At 47.6% G+C, this 14,929-nt stretch overlaps 1 protein-coding gene across 1 annotated transcript in view; it reads left to right on the top strand.

Moving 5' to 3' along the window:
• The first annotated feature begins 754 nt into the window (after positions 1 to 754).
• NPAS1 (neuronal PAS domain protein 1) overlaps positions 755 to 14,929 on the top strand; it is a 71,093-nt gene continuing 56,918 nt past the window's right edge. The window contains exons 1-2 of the mRNA XM_035120195.3: positions 755 to 920; positions 3,570 to 3,808. Coding sequence (XP_034976086.3) covers positions 829 to 920; positions 3,570 to 3,808 — 331 coding nt within the window. The 5' untranslated portion in view covers positions 755 to 828. The remainder of the gene's footprint in view (positions 921 to 3,569; positions 3,809 to 14,929) is intronic.

Here is a 14,929-nt window from a genome sequence, read left to right as displayed (position 1 = left end):
ATTTAGACTTGCAGATCGAATTTAACGTTAATGGGCATAGGGACTAGAAACTTGAGTGCTCTTTTTTGGCACTGATTTTGAAAAGATTCTGGATTTTGCACTGGACACTCAATTCTTCTCTTTCGGGCTGGTGTGTGTGTGTGTGTGTGTGTGTGTGTGTGTGTGTGAGAGAGAGAGAGAGAGAGAGAGAGAGAGAGAGAGAGAGAGAGAGAGAATATACATAGCATTGTGTACAGTTTTGGCTTCAAGTGGTTGCAGTGGGAAAACAGGAGTTCACAAGAGGAAGTAGAAAGCTCTGCATATTCCAGAGATGCTGAATTTGGTGTTGGTTTTTCCTTGTGCTTAGATTTAATTGCTCAAAATATGCTTTGAGGGAGGCTTCAATAACAAAACAAAAAACCCACCAAAACTTCCATGACCAACCAAGCGCCTCCTCTCTCTTTGCTGAGCAGCAGATCGAGTGTACAGCCTGCCAGCGGTATGACTAATAATTCTCGGGCAAGGAGGATTTTAATGTTTCATACACAGGCTGGGGCCTGAGACCTGTGGGTACGGTACAGGACAGTATACAAATTTAACAAACAGATGGGTATTTCAGTCGCCAGCCTGGCATCCAGAGATCTCGCCATTGAACCCGCACCAGTTGCAAAACTCGCCTGGCTCCTGGGGAATTTTGAACACTGGGGAGAAGAAAGGCGAGAGCAGGGGACCCCCCATGGTAACCTCAATTTTCCTTTTTTTCCAGAAGGTTGTGGCCCTCCCTAACGGAAACCAGCCATCGGAGGACGCGTTGAGGCTTCCCCGAAATCGGATGGTTCCGGGGTTGAGATGGCAGCCCTGTACGGCAGTGAGGTGAAATGCGTCAGCGTGGAATGGGATTTCCTGCAAGGCTTATTAGTGAAGAACCAGCCAGTGCCTTGGTAAGAGGCCTCCATTTAATCCCTCCCTTCTTGGGGCTGCTGGGCGTAATATTTCATAGCCACTGTGCCATGGACTGCGGAGATCTTAAGTCGAAGTCTTTGCTCAGTCATGAAGCTGCTCCCTCTCGCAGCTCAAGCCTACCTTGCAGAGTTGCTTGGAGGCAGGGCCGTTTTACCCATAGGTGCTAGGGGTGCAGGGCACCTGGGTGCTGGGCTCTCAGGGGCACCAGGTTGAGAGTCCGGGGCCCAAGAGTTGAGTCTGGGGAAGAGCCTGTCTGTCTGTCAGAGCGCCACCAGTTCGGGGGCGACCGAGCCAGCGAGATGCTGAGGTGGCCGGCCAGCTGGCTCCGCCCTCCTGCACGCCTGGGACTGGGCAACCTTTGGGGGGGGCGCCAGGCGGATCTTTGCACCCTGGCGCCACATATGATTGACAGCCCTGCTTGGAGGGTTAACTGGGGCAAATACCCACCCACGTGAGCCACCCAGAACTTCGAGAGCAGTCTTTGCCGCCCAGGCGTCCTGGACTACAACTCCCATCAAACCCTGCAAGCCCTCAGTTCTTTCTGTTCATTTTGTGGTGCTCCCTAGTTCTAAAAAAATGTCTGGCAAGAGCCAAACACAGCAGTCTCATGTCAAGCAATGAGGATTATGGACACATGGCTTGACTGCGTGTGACAGGCCAAACCTACACCATGCATTTAAAGCGCAGGCTTGGCTTCCCCCAAAGAATCCTGGGAGCTGTAGTTTGTTGAGGGTGTTGAGAGTTGTTCGGGGACCCCCTATTTCCCTCACAGAACTAACATTCCCAGAGTGGTTTTACAACCCATCCCTCCTCCCAGGGAACTCTGGGAATTGTCACTCTCTGAGGAGAATACAGGCGTCCCCTAACAACTCTCAGCACTCTTGTCAAGCTACACTTCCCAGAATCCTTTGGGGGAAGCCATGATTGTTTAAAGAGGCACCAAAATGCTTCAAATGTATGGTGCAGGTCAAGGTGGATTTGATTTAAATCAAATCGATTTAAATCACTTGTCAGTAAGACTTGATTTAAATCATTTTTTTTTACAGAAATACTCATTCTTGCTGGTTTAATCTTAATATTTACATCCAGATGAAGGTTTCATTTTTGGAATAATAAAAGTTCAGAGTAGTTTTTACAGTTATATCAAAATTTACTGATTTGGTTATACTATTAGAAATACATTGACAACAACAACAACAACAACATTTTATTTATACCCCGCCCTCCCCAGCCAGGGCGGCTAACACCAAATATGAATTACAATAAAACGTAATAGAAAAACAACAACAACAACAAACAAACAATTAATTAAAATACGGCTTAAAATACACTTTAGTAGTAGCCCATAAATCAAGACCCTAAAGGGAGGAAACATCAGATATTCACCTGTCAGCTATCCATGCTGGTCATACATGGGCCAGCAAAAAAGCCAAGGGAAAATTGATATACCAAATCCCATGTCAAATCCCTCAGGGCCCTAGTCTCTTGTGACAGAGCGTTCCACCACGTTGGGGCCAGTGCTGAAAAGGCCCTGGCCCTAGTTGAAACCAATCTAATCTGCTTGAGACTCGGGACCTCCAAAGTGTTGTTATTTATGGACGTTAAGGTCCTCCGCGGGGCATACCAGGAGAGGTGGTCCCATAGGTACGAGGGTCCTAGGCCCACAATAATTATGAAATTATTGTGAGGTTTAATAAGTTAACTGTTTATATTTGGAAAACTTTTCTGCTGTACTTTACTGGAAGGAGAAAAATAATCATTTCCTTGTTGTTGTTGTTTAGTCGTTTAGTCGTGTCCGTCTCTTCGTGACCCCATGGACCATAGCACGCCAGGCACTCCTGTCTTCCACTGCCTCCCGCAGTTTGGTCAAACTCATGTTCGTAGCTTCGAGAACACTGTCCAACCATCTCGTCCTCTCTCGTCCCCTTCTCCTAGTGCCCTCCATCTTTCCCAACATCAAGGTCTTTTCCAGGGATTCTTCTCTTCTCATGAGGTGGCCAAAGTATTGGAGCCTCAGCTTCACGATCTGTCCTTCCAGGGAGCAATCATTTCCTTAATAACCATTTAAACAATTCATTTAACTAAAACAATAACTTTATAGCATATGTATCCATGTTTGTTAACCGATGTGGTTAAACAATTGAAAAAACAACAACCCAAAAACCTTAAAACAAATCCTTATTTCCTGATGAATAGCCTTGGGACTATAATGTAACTTAAATAGAAAACTATCTTTCGAAAGATTTTCCCTCCAAAAGCATTTTATTTTAAAAATCCAATTTAAATTTTAAAAAATCTGTGGTTGTTTTTTTTAAAAGTGGATTTTTATCCACCCTGGTGCAGGTGTCTCCTCTGAGACATTTCATACAATATAACCACCATCGTTCTCTTAGTATTTTGAACAGGAACCTCTGAGGAAAAGTGGGGGCTGGGGGAAGAAATGGTTGGCGTTTGGTCAGGGCAGGGCCGTATCTTAGTCCTGCTCAGGAGGCTGGTGGTTATTCTTGTGGCTGTTATGATCCATATTTTGTGTTTTTGTACCGGAATCCACCCTGTGATCTTCGGGTGAAGGGGGTGGTAGATAAATTAAATAAATAAAAATAATGATGGTGGTGGTTTTCCCGCAGCCTCCAGGCCCTGCGCAAGGAGAAGTCCCGGAACGCTGCACGCTCCCGCCGGGGCAAGGAGAACTTCGAGTTCTACGAACTGGCCAAGATGCTGCCTCTGCCCGGAGCCATCACCAGCCAGCTGGACAAGGCCTCCATCGTCCGGCTCACCATCAGTTACCTCAAGATGCGCGACTTTGCCAACCACGGAGACCCGCCCTGGAGCCTGCGGGCAGAAGGGCCTTCCCCGCCTGGCAAAGGTGGGTGGCAAATGCGTGTGGAATTGTCCGTGGGCCATGAGGGACAGCAACTTGGTGGGGTTTTTTTTTAAGCTGTGAGAGTGGCAATGACCTCCAAAGACCATCGCTGCCCCTGGAAGGAAGCTGGAGCCAAAGGTTGAGGACTCCCCCTTGTTTAGATCCTAAGAAGTTGCCCGCTACCAGGGCAAAAGGCATCGAGGGCTGCCATACGTCCAGAATTTCCCAGACATAGCCGGGTTTTGGCCCTCATAAACAGCATCCTGGGTGGAATTCGCTGAAACGTCAGGGGAAATTCGGGTTTACGGCAAACCCATGCCAGAAGTGTAGATTTTGGCGAATCGCCTTAAAAATTGCTCAAAGCTTCAGCAACAACTTTGGCAAACAACAACAAAGCTCAACAACTTGTGTGTGTGTGTGTGTGTGTACACACACACACACACACACAGTGCTTTTTTTCTAAAAAAAAATGTTTAAGGGTACTCTCATTTTCCTACCCATATTGAAATACTGCCCCTCAATGAGGCCCAACTTAGATTCACAAAATGTTTAGGGGTATGCATCCCCCCAGAAAAAAAGCAGTTTGTGTGTGTGTGTGTGTGTGTGTGTGTGTGTACATTTTTTAAATTAAGTTTTCTGTTTTACAATTTAAAATACTTATTTTACATCCATAAGATATCAGTGACTCCTCTTCCCATGGTTCATTTTACAAATCATAAATCCCTGCATATTTTACAAAAAAACTATACCATTCAGTATTCCATTATTGCATCCATCAAAACTTGTTTGTACTGTTGAATTTATCTCAATACTGTAGTGCCAGCGCTCAACAACTTTTGGGTCCAGATTTTCACTTTATGGAATATGGCAACCATATAGTACAGTCTACTTTGAGTGGCAGTGACTCTCTGGGACCACTGAGGAAGGTCTTTTCCATCACCTGCTACCTGAGATCCTTTTACCTGGAAATTGAACCTGGGGACTTCTCATGCTTTGCGGCTGAGTTGCAGTTCGTCCCCTCCTGCCAGTCTCTCGCAAGACCGGCGCCCCCTTCCCATGACACGCTTAAATCTCGGCTCCCCCAGAGCCTGTCCATTTCCTCCTCCTCCTCCTCCTCCTCCTCCTCCTCCTCCTCCTCCTCCTCCTCCTCCTCCTCCTCCTCCTCCTCCTCTCCCTGCATCCCTAATTCCTCGCGGAAAAGGCCAGGGCGCCGTTTCATTCCAACACACCCATGCGCTCACGCGCGCACCGCACAAAGGCGCTTGCCCAGATAAAATAGCATTGATTAGCCATGCAATAAATCACCATTTAAATAATGCAGCTTCAAAGTGTGTAATTAAATAAATTAACTGCCTTGGAAGAATACAGGCTTGCAGCAATTTCTGATTACTATCATTACCCGCGGGGTAATTATCAGCCAAATAACGAGTGTTCCGTGAAATAGGGATAAACATCTGCCTATTGTTTGGGGAGGCTGGGCGAGGTGCTGTCCATTTCCCCCCCCTCTCCCTGCACCCCCTTTGCCTCTCCCTCCCCCCCCCTCAAAAAGCAAATTCCAGCACTGAGAAAGGGGCATTTTGCTGTTGGGCCGAACTCTGTACCCCACTCCTAGCCACCCTGTTTGCAAGAGGAGCCAAAATCTCTGCAGAGTGAATTCTGTTAATGATCAGCTAGGAAAAATGAGCACCAAGAACTTTATAAAACTATGGAAGGGCTTTCCCCCTATTGTTCGGCTGCAGCTGTGTCCTAGAAGAGGGTTTAAAAATAGAGTGGTGTTGGAGGGCCAAAGGGGGGTCAGAACAGAGAATTAGGATGCCCAAGTGCTTAATTTATGGACAGAGTGTGCTGCATGAGTTAGCTTTTTACAATGAGGACTAGTAGCATAGTATGTGGAAAGCAGTGTGGAAATTGATGTTTGGGCCCTGAACTGTGGATAGGGTAATACTAGTAGCTGGGAGTGGGGGGGGGCAGCTTTCATCCAATTAAATTGACAGGCAGTCAGTTCAGGGTGGGCAGAAGGAAGTATTGGTCACACAACAATCCACAATTAACTTGTGGAACTCACTGCTTCAAGATGTGGGTGATGACCGCTACCTTACATGCAATTTTTATTTTTAAAGGTTTAGGCTACAGTGTGCCTCGCTTAATGAATGCCCTGCTTAACGAAATTTCCGCTTAATGAAAGGATTTTTCGAGCGGAGGTTGCCTCGCTAGACGAATTCGTTTTATGAAAAATTCGTCTAGCGAATCACAGTTTTCCATAGGAATGCATTGAAATTCAATTAATGTGTTCCTATGGGCAAATTTTTTTAAAAAAAAAATTCAATGCATTCCTATGGGATTCGCTAGACGAATTTTTCGTTATAAGAAAAGACCCGTGGAACGAATTAAATTCGTCTAGCGAGGCACCACTGTAATTCTTTTAAGAGGGAAAGGACTGCTACCTTAGATGTCCTTTTTAAAGGTTTAGGCCATTTTTTTTTAAAGAGGGAATGTCTATTGGCCACTCTGAGATAGCTCCATGGAGCCTCCAGCCTTGGGAATAGCATATCTCTGAATATTAGGTGTTGGAGATGAATCCACAGGGGAGAGCTGTTGCCTTCACGCCTTGCTTGGGGAACCTGTGTCTCTCCACCCCCCCAATAGATGTTGCTGGACTAGAACTCCACCAGCACCAGCCAGCACGGCTGGGAGTTAGAGCCCAACATTGCATTGCAGGGGGTTGGACTAGATGACCCTCAGGTACCTTCCAACAGTACGGTTCTATAATTCTAACATAACTGTTGCAGGTTCCTTTTTTCTGGAAATTTGGGTGCAACTCGGCTTGCAAAAGAGGGGTTAAGACCTCCAGATCCCCAGATCATCCCTGTATCTTAAACCTATTGCACTGACCAGTCTGTCTCTGATATTTGACTGATACCTCTTGGGTTGCATTCTGTTTTACAACTTCCTCCTCCACAAGCTTCTCTTGGAGTTGACCAAACAGTTTAACTTGGGCATTTCCACCAAGCAAAAAGTAATTAATCTGATTTAATTAATTAATCAGATCTGGCGAGGGGGGGACAGGTGGAGTGGGAAATCTGTTTTTAAAGAAGGCGCTTAACAAAAACTGCAGCTTCCTATTCCCAAGGTACTGCCGGCTGCTACAATATCATAGGAACATAACAAGGTGCCTTATACAGAGTCAGACCTCTAGCTCAGTATTCTCTACACAGCAACTCTCCAAGGTTTCAGGAAAGTGCAAATCTCCTGTTTGCCCGGTCCTTGGGAGGATCGTCTCTCTCTGAGCCTCAGGGTTCCCCAGCTGTAAAATGGGATTTCATGCTTACCAGTATTTGCAGAACTTTCCCATTTCATAAAACTGAATCTTGCAGCCCCCTTTCTTTCTCACCTGCAAAACATAAATATAAATTGGTTCTTTGATGCAACTCTGCTGGCAGGTTTTCTAATTTTCTGCAAGGATCTCTGATCTTCGTCACTTGGGTGAAGATCCATCCTGGCTATAGGACATCCAAGTGTTTAGACTTATGAGGGGCTAGGGAGGAAGGGTAATGGGTTTGACTCCTGACTCCTGCTCCCTGAGTCAGCCATTTTGTGCTTGGTCCTTCACCTTCCGCTCCCGCCCCCCCCCCCCAATTATTTTGTACTTCACTTGGCTGTGATTCGTGGGTGACAACCCAATACATTTTGCTGCCTAGGGTGGAGCAGAAAACACCCCGCAAGTCTCCCAGGAAAAAACACAGAACATCCCATTTTCTCATGCGAGAGCATGGCTGCCATTTAGGGTGCCATGATTTCGCACTCAGATCTCACAGGAAGACGTGCATCCCGGTTTAGGAGGGTGTGCAGAAAATGGTCCGTCCCATTTTCTGCTTCCCCTACTCAAATTGCAAAGTAATTAAGGCTGGCCGAGTTACTTTGACACGCGAGGTAGAAAATCTGCCCAAGCACCTTATCCTGGGAGTGAAAATGCCAGAACCGCAAGTTACGTAATGAATTTCAGCCAGGCCATACATTTAACAAGCTATGATTCCACATTAAACAGCCGTGGCTTCCCCTCAAAGCGGTCTCGGAGCTGTAGTTTGCGAAGGGTGCTGAGAGTTGCTAGCAGACCCCGCTGGCCCTCTCCCAGTTCCCAGAATGATTTAAGGATTGAGCCTTTCCCCCAGGGAATTCTGGGAATTTTAGCTCTGGGAGGGAACCATTAAGAAACTACAGTTCCCAGAATTCTTCGCCGGCAGCCATGGTAGAACAGTACTTAAAATCTATGGTGCAGACATGCCTTCAATTCGACTGCCTGGGGTGAGTGCCTTATAATTGTGCTGGTTCTGAGGGGACCTTGGAGTTTGAGAAGAAGGAAAAGAACACAGGTCCCGGAAGCCTGAATTTCCCCCGTCCTCAAATAACAACCCATAAAACTCTTAACCACTTGCAAATTTCGCCTCTGGGCAGAAGCAACTAGAACCCAGGAATCCTGACTTTCAGCACCTTGCCTGACGGGCAAATTATTCTCTCTCTCTTCTCTCTCCCCCCCCCCCCCAACAACCCCCCATCCGCAAAAGAGGCTGTTGGCCAGCGATTTCCCCTGTACTAATTACCATCTTTGACCTGGGGCCAATTTCCTAATCAATCGCATTAGCGCAATTAGCAGCAGTTTTTAATGCCGCCAGCAAAGATCTTCCCGGGGCTTAGCCAGGGAAAAATATTAAGGTCATGTTGATTAATCAATCAGTGGTTTATTAAAACATCTGGAGGGAGACCAATTGTTTAAATTGGCCCTAATTTGACAAGTAAAATGGAGCCTGATTTTTCAGTTCTCCCCCCCACCCCACCCCCACCCCCCCAGTCACTCAGCCAGTGTGGAAGAAATGGGATGAAGGAAGGGGTGTTGGGGACAGCAAGCATAAAACTGAATTTGCTTAGGGTTTTTTTATGGGGCCCTGAGCATTTGCAGTGCAAAGGGGACCTGTTCCCTCTGCCTAGCTGCTTACAATCTAAAATTAGATGTGGGGGAAACGAGAGAGGGGAACCAGGAGGGTTTGGAAGTTTTGCTTTAATATTTCTTGTAAACCTCTGGAGATCATACTACAATCCAGAGGTATGTGGGTTTTGCAAAATAAATAAAAAAGAGTGGAGCTTAGCAGGCTCCTTCCTTGTCCCTCGTGAGAGATCAGGCTCCGAGTTAAAGTTTGCCCCGTCTAGGTGACAGCGTTGTGGACCATCACCAAACACGCGGCTGGCCTTGGAGGCACAGCCAGGAAATTCTTTCTGATTTATCCAGAATGCAGCCTCTAGGATATTTTGTTTGGAGGAAGCAGATCACATCACATTAGGCCAGTAAGTGTTCTGGTTTGCGAACGTTTTTCGGAAGCCGAACGTGCTCCGTTTTGAGTGTTACGCTTCCGATTTGAGTGCCACACTTCCGTTTTGAGTGTTACGCTGAGGTCTGTCTGTTTTTGCTATTTATTTTGCATTTTTGTTTTTGCAGCTCTTTTTTGTTTTGTTTCTGCGACTGTGTGGAACCCAGTTCAGCTACAGATTGATTGATTGATTGATTGTGTGACTGCAGCACATTGTTTATTGCTTCCATTTAATGGATCAATGGTTTTGTTAGATAGTAAAATCCATGTTAAATTGCTGTTTTAGGGGTTGTTTTTAAAAGTCTGGAACGGATTAATCCATTTTGCATTACTTTCTATGGGAAAGCGCGCCTTGGTTTTGGAATGCTTTGGTTTTGGAACAGACATCTGGAACGGATTAAGTTTGAGATCCAAGGTACCACTGTACAGGTCCCATAATTATTTGGGGGGAAGCTGCGGTTGTTTAGAGTGGAATCATAGTGCTTTAACATTCGTGGTGCAAATGTAGCCAGAGAGTCTGTCCTGAGCAGCAGCCCCTGACAGATGACACCCAAGGGAATGTAGCCCCTGATGGAAGCAAAATTTCCCGTCTCCGATTCGTGTACAGAATGGGCGTCTCGTGCACAGAATCAAAAAAGAGAGACACAATCTAAGAGCCCACCCAGGGGCATCATTTAGTTTCCTATCCTTACATTCAAAGCTTTTCTGATTTTTATCTGTGTTTCAGTCACAATAGTTTCATAGAATTATAGATTTTGAAAGGGACCCAAAGGGTCATCAAGTCCAACCCCCTGCAATGCATGTACATAAATTTGTGTTTTTTTATGGTCTTGCTGATTTTAGCTCCTCTTTTGTCTACAGTTCCTTTTGCACTCCATTAGCGATCTCTTTCATTAAGCCCTTCGCGAATCTTCCAAATGAATGAGCACGTAAGGGGAAGACGCGTTTGACAGCTTTAAAATGTTTATGTCTTCCTTGCAACGGGGAAACTTTCACCTGTACTTTGCCTGAATGTGGGTCAGACAATCGGGAGCTGGAGAAAACTGCCCTTGGCAGGCCCATTTTGCCTGCTGGCGGCCGATTCCCTGTTCTTAAATCGTTGCATTTTGCAGTTTCACCCTGCATTCTTATTTTCGTCATGCATTCTCATTTTAATAGCACCATCGTTGCATGCATGACAATGCGCCCAGCAGTGCAAATGGAGGGAAAGTCCTTTCCCAGAAGAGCTTATAACAGAAAGAGTTGGGGAAGGAGGGGAAAGGCGAAATAACACAACAGCTGACTATGGGCAAACCCAGTGGGGCTGCTGTTTGACAGCCCATGATCCGGGACAGAAATCCTTATCCTGACCCAGGGGCATTATCTCCACCTTCTCTCTCTGCCTGTATTGGAGAAGGGCTGCGTCTCAGTGACAGGACACCTGCTTTGCATGCAGAAGGTCCTTGGCAGCGTCTCCAGGCAGGGCTGGGAAACGTCCCCTGCCTGAAACCCTGGAGAGCGGCGGCTGCCAGTCATTGCGGGCAACATTGAGCTCTGTGGAAGCTCCCTGCGTTTCCATTTCCCGTTACCTCACATGCATGCGACTTTTCCTTCTCCAGCGTTGCTGCCCTCGGTCACGTTGTGGATGGGACAGCGGGGGTGTCTGTTCGCACTTGGGGGACAGAAATGCTCTCAAAAAGTGGATTGGACAGAGGGGTAAGGCTGTCGGCAAGGCTCTGCTTCCACGGTTGATGGCAGAAATGGTTCTGAACCCCAGTCACTGGAAACCACAGGAGGAGAGAGTTGATCTTGTGCTCGGGTCCTGCTTGTGTGCTTCCTGTGGGGGGCATCTGTTTGGCCGCTGTGAGAACAGGATGCTGGGCTGGAAGGGCCATTGGCCGGATCCAGGAAGCTCTCCTTATTATCTCAGGCAGATTTCCTCCAGCAAGGTGCTCCTTATGTCCTTGCTCTCCTCCCCGGTAAGCAGACCACAGCCGTGGGTGTGAGAGACAGATAGAGAGAGATGGATGGACCTGGGTGCGTGATGATTTAGGCACCCGCCGTTTGCCGTTAAGTCCCTTGGCTGCACGCCCTGTCCTCTTGCTTCTCAGCGGGTACCAAATTGCCCTCAGCCTGGCGGAGAGCCAGGGGACAGCCCCAAACTCAGTTGCTGAAGCCCAGCCTTACCACGACTCCTGTCTCTTCCACCCCCAACCAGGGAGGGAGGCGGAGGAATGGCTGCGGCCTCGATTTTCCCCCTTGCAAAGGTGACTCGCCCACGCTTGGCCACCATCCACGGTTGCACCACCCCCGGGCCACTCAGTCAAATTGACCCAGATTGGCTCGTGTTGGCTGGATGCGTGGAGACCCCCTTGTCCCCTCTTGCCCCAGCTGGTGTTTGAGTCGGCGGAAGACGGGATGCGTTTGGCTTGCAATGTAGGAGGAAGAGAACAGGCGAGGGCTGGCTGGAGTGCGGATGATGGGAACAAAGTGAGCGGAAGCTTAGCGCCACCCGTCTTGCCCTAATGCTGCCCTTCTTGTGCTGCTGGTGCTGGTGGTTGGCGACTGTGATGCCTTATTTTAATCCTGGTCATCCTCTAAGGAGCTTAGAGAACTTTGCTCTTATATCCTCACAGCAACCCTGCAATGTTGGCTAAGGTGAGAGACAAGTTACTGGCTCAAGGGCATGTAGTGAGCTTCACGACTGAGGACAGATTTGAACTCGGGTCTCTCCATGGGCATTCTGTCCACGACACGGTACTGTCCCTGGCTTGGCGTGTTTCTCTTCCGCAGAGAGAAGAGCGCTGCAGATTCTCTCCTTCTCAATTTTAGGTCCCCACCTGCCAAATGGGGGATAGAGACCTACCTGGCCAGGCTGTTGTAAGTTTTGCTGAGGATGCACGAAAAAGGTTCCACAGCTGTGTATAAAGACTAAGCAAGTGCTTACAACTTTGCACCTGGTCTTCCCTGGAGATATTTCCCAGTAATTCCCTGGAGGCATTTTCCGCAGCGAGCCTCAGAGTTCCAGGAACTGATCTTGGGATCTTTTGGCCAGGCGGCGCAGAATATTCTTCCCTCCTTTCTTCCCCACACTGTCACCTTCCCATCTCCAAATCATGAGGCATCGGTTAGGCCCCTTCCCAGCTAACTTTGCCAGCAAGGAGCCAAGAGACGGGTTTGCTCTTTGCCTTTCAGCTGCAGCTAATTCTCCTGCTGCTCCGACTGCGCAAAAGGGGGTTTGCAGCTGCTCGGCCGTAATCCGCCGCGATTCCACTGGCTTTATTCTCTCACATAATTACACACTTGGGGGAAGAATTCAGTGATTGCTCCAGCTCTGGACGGCTCTCTTTTTTGTGACTCCAATAATCCCGCCAGATTTTGACATTAACCCCCTCGCGGCTTCTGCTTCTTCTTTTTGAAAGGGGGAGGGAACCCTTCCCCCCCCCTTACACTTTTGCCGGAGGAAGGGAGACTCCGCTGGATTAGGAAAGGATAATATTCCTTGCCCTCCAAAATGTTTGGCTGTTAAGTAGTGTGTGCAGGATTCGGCCTGCAGGCAGTCTCTGTTTTTCTGGGTCTGTTGTTTGCAACGAAAGATGCTCTCAGCCCTCATGGGTACAAGGAGAACGCTGCAGGTGTGCAGGCAACAGACCTTTGAAATCTCTGGGGTAGGAGCTGAGCAGGGTTGGCAGTAATCCAGGATGGATTTGGGGCCTTGCTTTTCTCCCCACCCGCAAGTAGAATAAATCATACCAGAAGAATAGCAATGGGGGGCAAATGTGAACATACATTAGAGATCTGTCTTATACTGAATCAGACCATCTGGCTCAGCATTGTCTGCACTGACTGGCAGCCATTCTCCAGCGGTTCAAGCAGGGGTGTGTCCCAGTCCTATCTAGAGATATTGCCGCATTTGAACCCGAGGCATTCCGCATGCAAACTTCTACCACCAAAATCCAACCCTTCCCCACAAGAGTGCCAGCTTGACCCCTTGACTGTGGGTGCCCAGGGGCCATGGAAGCCATGCAACATGCATGGCCCTGGCGCCAAAATTTGTGGGAGCCCGGCCTTTTCATGGGGAATTTTGTGGGTGCTCGGAGCCCCAGGGAGCCAGCACCTATGCTTCCCCATTTGAAATTGAAAAGCTACTTGATGATAGCTGGGACCTCATATTCCTCCAGAGCAGGCACAGGCAAACTCGGCCCTCCAGATGTTTTGGGACCAGAACTCCCATGATCCCTAGCTAACATGACTAGTGGTCAAGGATGGTGGGAATTGTAGTCCCAAAAACATCTGGAGGGCTGAGTTTGCCTGGGCCTGCTCCAGAGTGTGGCCTGGCATAGAATGAGGTTCATTTCTGAGCCAAGAATGCTTAACTTTTGGATAAGGGGGGAAAGGGTAAGTGACTTCTTTTTCTCAAGAAGGGTAGCATGGGACTTGTAGAGGATGCAGACACACTTCACCCATTTTTTTAAAAAAACTTTCTGGTCCCCAAAATAGGTGTTCCCTTAATTTTTCAGATTTACAAACTTCAATTTTTTCATTCATGAGAGCTTTTATGAGGATTGCTGAGCAGAGTTTGCCCATCAGTACAAATGAGAAGATATAGGCAGATGTGCCTATTTTTTACAGAGTGCAAAAATTAGTTTTGGCTTTAAAACAGATTCCGCCACCTCCCACCTCCCCCCAAAAAACCCCCTTGAAGTTTAGATAGCAGTGTAACCCAGAATGGTAGTAAGGAACTGGCAAAAATCTACCATGGATTAAAAGCAGTGTCAATCAGGATATGATGTGGGGGTCGGATGCGGGTCAAAGCAATAACTGCTTAACAATATTTTGGCATCTTGAGTGGAGTTTGGAAGGCAGGGGCTCTTAATTTTGTTGGGTTTCTTCAGGTTTCAACCTTGAATCTGGTGATCTTTAGCTTCTTCAGAATCTGTGGCTTCTTAAACATACCGCACTTTTGAAGCAAGCTCCTTGTCCTTGTGGAGCATGAAAGCCTCCACTAAGTCAGGGGTTTAAGAGCTCCCAGTAAGTTTCCGAGCACAATTCAAAGTGTTGGTGTTGTTGACCTTTAAATCTCTAAAAGGCCTTGGCTCAGTTACTCTCATCGTTCAGCCCGGACGGACACAGAGGTCCAGCTCCAAGGGCCTTCTGGCAGTTCCACCCTGCGAGAAGTAAAGTTACAGGGAAGCAGGCAGAGAGGGCCTTCTTGGTGTTGGCACCCTCCCTATGGAACACCCTCCCACCAGATGTCAAGGAGATAAACAACTGCCTGACTTTTAGAAGACACCTGAAGGCCGCCCTGTCTACGGAAGTTTTTAATGTTCAATGTTTTATTGTCTTTTTATATCTGTTGGAAGCTGCCCAGAGCAGCTGGAACAACCCAATCAGATGAGTGGGGTACAGTTGTTGTTGTTGTTGGCCTCCAGTCAGGTTCCACTATCCCTGCACCTTTCCGCTTGATGCCAGAGGAACGATCTTGCAAAATATTTGCTTTGATTTAGTTAGCACAGCTGTCCTGCTCCTTCCATTTGCAGTAGCTTCCTCAAGAAAACTCTGGATTTTGTAACAGGAGGGAATCCATTCTTAAAATTGTGTATCTTTTCTAATCAGAATTCGAGAACTGGATTCACTATACAGTATATTCTCTCTCTCTCTCTCTCTCTCTCTCTCTCTCTCTCTCTCTCTCTCTCTCTCTCTCTCTCTCTCTCTGATTGGGCCTGCCCTTCGCCATAAGGTCCCAGGGTGGGTTGCAACAATATGAAAACACAATATTTAAATC

The sequence above is a fragment of the Zootoca vivipara genome, chromosome 6, assembly GCF_965207765.1.
Source record: "Zootoca vivipara chromosome 6, rZooViv2.hap1.1, whole genome shotgun sequence".
NCBI lineage: Eukaryota > Metazoa > Chordata > Lepidosauria > Squamata > Lacertidae > Zootoca > Zootoca vivipara.
Note: the sequence above shows the minus strand (reverse complement) of the source record. Positions and strands in the feature narration are given on the sequence as shown.